The sequence below is a fragment of the Otolemur garnettii genome, unplaced genomic scaffold, assembly GCF_000181295.1.
Source record: "Otolemur garnettii isolate 467f Iridium unplaced genomic scaffold, OtoGar3 scaffold00082, whole genome shotgun sequence".
Taxonomy (NCBI): domain Eukaryota; kingdom Metazoa; phylum Chordata; class Mammalia; order Primates; family Galagidae; genus Otolemur; species Otolemur garnettii.
Genome location: NW_003852477.1, coordinates 7,171,267 through 7,180,497, shown reverse-complemented (window position 1 = coordinate 7,180,497; position 9,231 = coordinate 7,171,267). Strand labels below are relative to the sequence as shown.

The 9,231-nt window shown below is 47.6% G+C and overlaps 1 protein-coding gene across 1 annotated transcript in view; it reads left to right on the top strand.

The window, feature by feature from the left end:
• The window catches only part of FYCO1 (FYVE and coiled-coil domain containing 1), a 91,988-nt gene that overhangs the window by 45,900 nt on the left and 36,857 nt on the right, over positions 1-9,231 (top strand). Inside the window, exon 14 of the mRNA XM_012808058.2 lies at positions 1,304-1,448. Within this exon, the coding sequence (XP_012663512.1) occupies positions 1,304-1,448 (145 nt within the window). The remainder of the gene's footprint in view (positions 1-1,303; positions 1,449-9,231) is intronic.

The following is a 9,231-nucleotide window of genomic DNA, read 5'->3' as shown; positions in this document are numbered from 1 at the left end:
ACCTCTAGTGCATATGGCTGGCACCTTAGTCACTTGAGCTACAGGGGCCCCCCAACATTCATTTTTTATATGGTTGTCTAGTCATTTTAACACCATTGATTGAAAGTCTATTTTTTCCATAGAATTGCTTTTGCACCTTTGTCAAAAATCAATTGATCTTATATGTGTGTCTTTATCTGGACTTTCTATTCTCTTCCTTTAATCTATGCATCTATTCTTTTACCAATACTGCACTGTTATGGTTACCATAGTTTTATAAAGCCTCTTAAAATCAGGTAGAGTGAGTCCTCCAATTTTGTCCTTTATGGAAGAATTGGCTATTTTAGGTCCTTTGCTTTTTCATATAAATTTTAGAATCAGTTTGACAATTTCTACAAAAATCCTGTTGGTATTTTAATTGGGATTGCATTGAATCTGTAGGTCAGTTTGAGGAGAACTGCCATCTTAGTAAAAATGACTCTTTCTACCTGTGGACATGGTATAACTTCCCATTTGTTTAGGTCTTGAGCTCTCTCAGTGGACATCATTTTGGATCCCTGTTGCCTGCTTTTCCCTTCCCTCTGCCAGCCTCAGAAGGCAGGTTCAGGAGTGTGGCTGGGCTGGATCTATAAGAACAGTTCTTGTAACATTTTTCAGTGTATGACTCAAGCTCTTCATTTTGTAGACTTGAGACAAGAGGAAGAATATTCCTCCTAAAGCAGAGTCTGTCCCAGTAGTCATGTAACAGAGCTAGCTGGTAACTTGTAGCTCATGTGAACTGTTCTGGCTAACCAACCCAGGAACTTTTGTGCCCTGACTCACTGGTAGGTGTCCTAGGAACAACAGGGAATGGTACTGGGCCAGAGTGCTGAGATCACTTGTTTGATTTTTGACATTTCCTATCTGCTTGTTTTTTTTTTTTTTTTTTTTTGCCTCAGTCTTGCTCTTACATTTTTCATGACATATGCTACAGAGTGCTTATGGGTGGGTGGCAGCCCTACAAGGACCTTCTTACTAAGTTAGTGGCCCAGAAAGTCAGACATGAAGCCTCTAGTGCAATTCCTTGAGTAGAGGGAAGTTCTTTCCCATCCAGTGGACTAGAGGGAAATGTAGGTCAGCCAGACTCCTATTTTCAAAGAGTAATAAATAATTGCCACTTATATCTGGACAGAATAGCTATCAGTGAATGACCATTTAACATGTGTCCCAGAGGCTTGTTCTGCATAGCTGTCCTCCCTACTCCCTTCCTTTCCTAAAGGCCCTTCCCTGTCCTGCGCATAACAGTGTGTGTGTCTTTTCTCTCCTGTTCTCCCTCTGCATCCAGGAGCAAACACAGACTACAGGCCACCAGATGATGCTGTGTTTGATATCATCACAGATGAGGAATTATGCCAGATACAGGAGTCCGGCTCCTCCTTGCCTGAAACACCCACAGAAACTGATTCTCTTGACCCAAATGTGGCCGAACAGTGAGTAGATGTCCCCTCTGTTTCCTGTTAGTGTTCATTACATGCCTGGCCCTTGTGCTTTTTTATAAAGGACCAGGACAGTGAGACGTTAGAAGTAGGACAGGCTGTCTTTGCCTAAAGGATGGTGCCTTAGAATAGTGTTAGAGATGGAGTGGGCCTTGACAAGCACCAGCAACTCGGGGAGTGGTCAGTGCTGAGCCTTGTCAGAGAGCTCCTGGGAAGTGCCAGTGGGCCCTGATTTCAACATCTCCATTAAGGCCTATTCTTCTTGGCTCTTGCAAGTATATTAGTTTGCTTAGTTGCTATAAGTAGATGCTGCAGACTGGGTGGCTTAATAACAGGATAGCAGAAGTGTATGTCTTCATCTTTCTAGAGGCTGGAAGTCCAAGATCACAGTGGCAGCAGGGTTGGTTTCCTCAGAGTCCTCTCTCCTTACTTTGCACATGTCCTCCCTCTTGCTGCCCCTTCACATGGTCACCCTGTATGTGCAGCCCTGGTGTCTCTGAGCCTCATAATCTCGTCTTACAAAGACGTCTGTCGGGTCGGATGAGGGCCCCCCACAGCCTCATTCTAACTTAATCTGTAAAGGCCCTCTCTCCAAATGCAGTCACAGTCTGAGGCGCTGGGGGTTAGGGCTTGGATATGGGAATTGAGGGCTAGAGGGACAATTCAATAGCCCTTGCTGTGCTCTGCTTGGCTATTGCTCAGAGCAACATGCTGCTTTTTAAAGATCTTGCTCACAGGCTCCCAGGTTCTGTCTGGGTCCTGCTTACCTTACTACCAACCCAAATGGTGGTGATGGAGGCAGAGTGTGGCTTAGTGCCAGGAGAACCAAACATGCCCTGCGTGCACTGGGCTGTAGGGTTTGGGCAGAACCCTGCAGGCTTACACAGTCAGGGAAGCCATCTGAGGGGGGTCTTCCGAGAAGAAAAGAGGGAAAGGAACCAAAGTCCCAGAACCAGCAGTGAGTAGGGGCTGTCTTGGGTTTGATAATTGGGTTGGCTTTATCCATGAGGATACAACATGGCAAGTTTAATTCGGCTTTTGGAAACACTAATCAGCTTGATAATGATGCTGTCAGAGAGGAAGCTTGGATTTAATTGCAGCTGTCTCAGGTAGATGTATTCTTAGAAGTCCCTTTACCTACAAATAAACCCACCCAAAGTCCTAAAGTTGTAACAGCAATAAAAAAATACAGGGAGGTCTGTTTCCCTCACCCTGTGGTGCCCCAGGGACTTTCCACTAACCTCACCTGCATCTTGCCCTGTCACCAGTGTCTTACCCTGCTCCATATCTGTAACCTGGGTCCCCTGAGCTTTCCTGACTACTGTGAGAATGCTGCAGCTCACATGATCAGGACAGGCTTCAGAGGGACAGAAGTGTCAGCCACAGAGCTGGCCTTCAGTGCCTGTTCTCCCTTGCCCTCTCACTTGTCTAATATAGCTATTTTCCAACAAAGTTTGCAATGAGTATTTCACAAGGACTGCTTTTTTAAAACAAAAAACACCACATGGGTGGTGCCTGTGGCTCAAAGGAGTAGGGTGCCAGCCCCATATACCAGAGGTGGTGGGTTCAAACCTGGCCTTGGCCAAAAACTGCAAAATACGTTTATATATTAAAATAAAATAAATTGCACAAAGCAGCATCATATTAAAATGTCAAGAGTTTATGCCATGAGACCCATGGAAAGAGGTCCTAGCTTTGTGGTTTCTGAGCCCCTAGCATCTGTCTTTAATGCAGTTTCCTATAGCAAAACACTCACTCTTTAGATGCTTGAGAAAGAATTTATGAGGTGCCCAGATCCCAGATGTTTTTTAACCCCCTTTCCCTCTGATCAAGAACTTTTTATGATGTTCTTGCTAGCTCACACTGAGATTTCTAGTGGTCTCTTCCTGCCTAGAATTCAAGGGAAGGCTAGGATTGATCGGATTGATCATTCAGAATTTCTACAGCATTGGGAGTGGAGGGAATGTACTTAATCTTCATAAGACTGTAAGTGCAAGAGGTTTTAATTTTAATTGTATCCCACAACCCTCTGCTGCTTGACTAGAGAGCGAGTGAACTCACCATGCTGTAGTCTCGTGGATAAAGCCAGCCCGATCACCGCACCCGACAGCCCCTGCTCACTGCTGCATCTGAGACTTTGGTTCCTTTCCTTCCCTTCCTTTGTGGAAGCCCCCCCCCGCCCCCGAAGGCTTCCCTGAATGTGTAAGCTGCAGGGTTCTCCCAACCCCCACGGCCCAGTGGTCCCCAGGGCACATTTGATTCCCTTAGCACTGAGCCACACTCTGCCTTCATCACCTGGCAAGCCAGTGGGTATATGGTAAGGTGAGCAGGAGCCAGAGCCTGGGCCTGAGGGGCCGCCTTTGGTTTGAATGTCTCATCACTTCCTGTGGCCTGCAGGAGAAAGTGACCGTCCTGCAGCTCCCTATCTCCTCATCCCTCACCTTCCTTTGCCCAGTAGGAACAAACAGAAGGTGTCCTGACTGCCAACAAGTATGTGTGGTTTGGGTCTTGGGAAATCGGGAACTGTCCCAGGGAAAGGAAACTGCCAGAGTGATGGCCTTGAGGCCTTTGAGGCAGATCTGAGACTGATTGATGGGAACCTATAGTCCCTCATCTGTTTGGATGAAGAGCCATCTTTCCAAGTTAGTTGGGGGCTGCATCATTAGATGCTTTTTTGTGTGTTAGCTAGAGGTAACCAACCTTAAGCATGCCTGGTAGCTCTTCTTGTTACTCTTTTTTTCCTATAAGTTTAAGATCAATCACAAGTGCCAAGAGTCTGAGAAAGTGTGGGAGATCTAGAGCCCTGGATCTGTATAAGCATCCTTGGCAAGGAACTTAGAGGAAAAAAATAAACAAATAAACAGTAAGAAGTGATCCAGGAGGAATTAAACATTATTTAAATCCAAATCCATGGGGAAAATAAAGCAGATTGGTATTGTGGAAAGTGACTCTGTTAAGCACCTTCCCTGTACCAGCTGCTCATACACATGATCTCTCTTAGTCCCTGCACAGCCCTGCGAGGAGCAGGAGTTATTACCCATTTTCCAGGTAAAGAAACTGAGCCTTAGGAGGCCAGATTAAGTGTCATTTTAAATGCTCCCTTCTGTCTGCTGGCTTGAGACTCACTTGGAAGAGTCCAGCTCTCTTCTCCAGGTCCCTCTGTCCCATTTGCCCATGAAAATCCTGCCTCTCCCCTGTTGGCACATTCACTCTTCTGCACACATACACATTCCTAGGGCCTAAGGAGGTTGTTTCCCTTGCCCTTCCAGACAGAGAGGGAACCAGAGAAGGTCGCAAAGTCCAGCTTAGCAGGGAGACCTGGCAGGATGCTACAGCCCCTCTCAGTGACCTCCCAGTGGTCCCCTGTGTATGACTGAGAGCTGGAATGGTGACATGAAGCAGGAGCACAGCCCCTCCCCTCTGGTGAAAAGATGGTATTTTTCAGAGCCCTCCAGACATCCCCCTGTACCTCTTCCCTTAGTCAGCCAGGCCCACGCTCAGCCTTCTCCACTGACCTGGGTATCCAGCTGTTCCTGTGACTGACGTGGCAGGCAGAGAAGGAACCAAGCTTTTGCCAGCTGGTGAACTAAGCTGGGAGGTGGGCAGGACACTGGAATTTGGCTGCCTTGGGCTCTGCACAGCCTCCAGCCAGTCATGGCCTTCCCAAGGCCTGGCCTCCCCCTCTGGCTGTTAGACAAACAGACTGGCAGTGAAGAGCTTGAGCTCCAGAATCAGGCATACCTGGTCAGATCTGTGATCTGCCACCTCCTGGCTCCAAGGCCCTGGACAGGGCATGCACTGAGCTTAGCTCGCCACTGCTGGGGTTGTTGGGAAGCTTAGGTGAAAGCCGTGTATGTGAAGCACTGACCCCAGTGCCTGACTCCTGGGAAGCCTTTCATGAACATGTGTTATTTTCATGCTGTTCAACGTGCCTCAGTACCTTACACTGAGCATTCCAGAACTCTTCTCCAAGGAAATTTGCTTCAGACAACTGGATGATGCTAAGTGAGCTTAAACTTGCCCACAGAGACCATCCCTGAACCTGCAGAGCATCTGTGCTTCAGATCTGGTGCTTCAGGGCCACAGTGCTTTGGGGAGCTGTGGTGGGTCTGTCACTAAGCAGGAGGTTTGATGCTGGTATCTCAGAAACAAAGTGAGAACAGGATATGGTAATAATGGTTAAGGTTAGAAAGCCATCTTGTGCTTCGGTTAGCCCAGTCTCTGCCTTCAGATGAGTACAGAGTCAGCAAGTACCCCTGCGGCTTAGTCTGTAGCCAGCACGGGGGGCAAAGAAAGAGGCTGCTTACTGGGGTTGTATCCCTGCTCTGCTGTGTGAGCCTTGGCAGGTGTTAATCTCTCCAAATTAGTTTTTTCACGTGAAAAATGGGGATGACAGTGCCAGGCCGCCTACAAAACAGTGTTGGTTACCATGGACCAAGAAGGACTGGGCTTCTGGAAGGGGTGCTGCCTTGAGTGCCCCTTGGAGGAGAAGGTGACCCCCCACTGCTCCTGGGCCCTAGGCTCCTTTGTACTCTAGCCTACCACTAGAGGTAGCTCCAGGCTTTCCTCTCCTGTGGCACCAGCTCCTCAGTAAGAGCACTCCCTGCAAACACCTGGGCTTCCGGATCCAGGTGTCATCACGTAGTCGGCGTGTCTCAGATGATGCGACCATCTGTAGTATCTGCCATGCTTCTAAATGGGACTGGAACCCATAAGTACCGTGGCCACCCCCAGTGTTAGGAACTTGGGGGAGGGGGAGAACATTATTTACCCTCTGACCTTGAGGCCTCACCAACGTGTGGCAAACTAGACTCAAACACAGTCCACTCCCAGCCTGGTCTCCCTTCCCCCGTCCTCCATGTACCCTAGCCTTTGATGCCGTGTGCTGGGTGTATAAGTGGAGGGGAGAACTGAGCAGTGGGGAGAAGAGTGAGTCTGAGGTTGGGAGCTGGCTCTGCCCCATGCCTGTGCCCAGACTCCTCCTCTGTGGAGCAAAGCCCATGCCAGGAGCACTTTCTGCTTCCTGGGCTGTAGGGAAAGATGTGCAGGCCTCTTACTGGAACCTGCATGTGCTATGCTAGTGATTACGGCCAGGCATGGTGTGGACCCAGGGCAGGGGCCAGACAACGTGGGGCTGGTGTGTGGCTGAGGAAGCAGGCGCAGTGTGTTGTTGTGCTATTCCTGAGGACAGGCGGACAGAGATTTCCTAAGCTGCACAAGGGCCAGCATAGAACCTATTTGCAGGAAGCTGGGGTGGGGGTGCAGGCCCATGATCTGGGAAGCCTGGGGGTCTGAGCAGCTCCCCTTGGTTGCCATGGCCAGGCCAGCCCTGAGCACAGCCCTTAGAGCACAGTGTTCAAGCCTCACAAGCACCCTGGGAGGGAGGTCCATGGTGAGGCACTGGTGTAGGTGGGAAAGCAGGGCTTGGGGAGGCTGTGTCACTTGTTCAGGGTGTACAGTGATAAAGCTGTCACTGGGCACTGAGTGAGCCCAGATCCCTGCATTCCCATCCCACCACACTCCTTCCCTCTGTGAGGACTTGTGGACATGCACAGGGCCCTTCTCCTGAGTCTTCACTTCTTTCCCACTTAGGCCTCTGTCTCTTGGCCTGGGATATGGTCAGGAAGCCAGGGACTGGTGGTGGCTCTAGTAGAAGTGCACAGAGGGTAATGAGAGATACTTCCCTTTGAAAGCCAATTAAAAGAAGATAAACCTCATCATTGACACCCTAAAAAGGGCAGATTTTGTTTGAAGAAGCACTTGGTGGTCGTTGTAGCCTGAGCATAGTAAAAAATTCTTCTCGTGGGTGCATTTAGGTGTGTTTGTGAAATAGTAGGTAGGCTCACGTGGCCCCGCAAGACCTGGCCTGTGCTTACCAGGTGCATGCAGCATGCCACACACCTCTGGAAGGTATAACACAAACACAGCTGACACAGCTAGCTTCCATTTTGTGTCACTAATCTTGCAAAAAATAATAACTTGTACTATTTGTCGACCTTTTTTACCCCCAAGTGCAGACTGTGCCAAGTGTTTTGCTTGCAGTATCACACCAACCCTGAGAGGTGGGCACTGGTATGATTCGTGTTTCCCCAGAGAGGAAGCAAACACATGCTCATAGGCTAAGGAGGCCCAGGGTCTTACTACCTGGTGAGTGGCAGGGATTCAACCCTAGTCTGTCCAGCCCCCAAAGCCACACTGTTAATCTAGTTCTACCCTGCCTCTGTGTATGCTACTTAGCTGGTGTCACATGGTGCTCCAGATTTTGTTGAGTGATTTTGAGATACATAAGCCCAGAAAGTATTTTTAGGCCCATTGAATAGATTGCCAGGATCTAATGAACATGCCTAAAAGCCTGACATTTAAAACTACCTCATCCTGTGACCATATTATACACATAGAAGCGAAACAAATGTACCCCACACTTTGAGCAGGAGATTACAAGCCACAGTGAAAGGGCAAGGCTGTTACCACTCGTGTATTTCATTTCCTTGATATACCACTGTCCTATGTTTACAATTTTAACATATTTCCTGTGCTCTGAGCCCGAAAGTAACCAGTTTTGGTATATTCCAGGCATATGGCATTAAAGTGTACTTAAGGGGAAGTGTATTTTGGAGACTTTTAAAAATATTTCTTAGTTATGAAACTCATATGATAAATGTGTATATGCGTGTGTCTATATGTATACACATATATATAGTGTGTGTGGCAGGCATTAGATAATTCCATTTTTAAATGAGCAAAGCCACCAAAGAGTCCTCTTCAAAAATGCTGCTTAGATTATGGTCTTGAACTCTGTTTTGCACATTTTTTAGGCATTCCTTGAACCATTAGATTCTCAACCTACTCTTAATTTTTTTGAGGGGGAGGAGAGCTCATTTATAGTCCTCAGTTCTTGTCCTTCCAGGGTTAAGGGCTAATTAAAGAGAACCTAAGTATCGGCCTACACAACATCAACTCCAAAGTGGAGCCAAGGCTGCTCTCTTCCTGGTAGGTAACTGGTGGTTGAGCGAGCTGTGTAGGCCAGCACTTGTGGTCGTGGCTGCTCTAATCTCCAGTGCTTGCCTGGTAATGCAAGAATCCTCTGAACTTGGAAGCCCAGTGACCATCATCAGCTTTGTTTGCTCACCTGTGCAACCTTCAGCTCCAGTTCCATTAAAGGAGAACCTAAGATCTTAATTTTTTTTAATTTTTTTTTTCACAGCTTGAGGAGAGACAGAAATCAGAGTATCCATTTCTTTTTTTTTTTATTATATCATATTTGTGCACATTAATTCTATCATGGGATACAGTGTGTTGTTTCCATATACAATTTGAAATACTTTCATCCAATTGGCCAACATAGCCATCATGTCATTCTCATAATTGTTGTGTTAAGACATTTATATTCAAATTTAGAAAGATTCACATGTACCCTTATAGGAAAAATCATAGGCATGATCCCCACAATCACCCTTCTTTCACCCATCCTCCCCCCTCCCCTCCCCTCCCTCACCCCTTTCCCGATATTCTTGGACTCCATTTGGGTTTTAGCTTTCCTCTGATAGTTAACAATTAGTTTCATAATAGGGTTGAGTGATTGAGGGTACAAGAAAGCAGGTTACACTGATTGCATTTGTTAGGTAAAGTCCCTCTTATAATTGTGTCTGGCCTCCAAAAGGTGTGTCACACACCGATACCCCTGCCCCCTTCCTCCTTCCCTTTCTCTGCTCTTCCCATCTCCTACCCCGCTCCCTCCTTCTCTCTCTCTGCTCTCCCCTTCCCCCACCCCTACTGT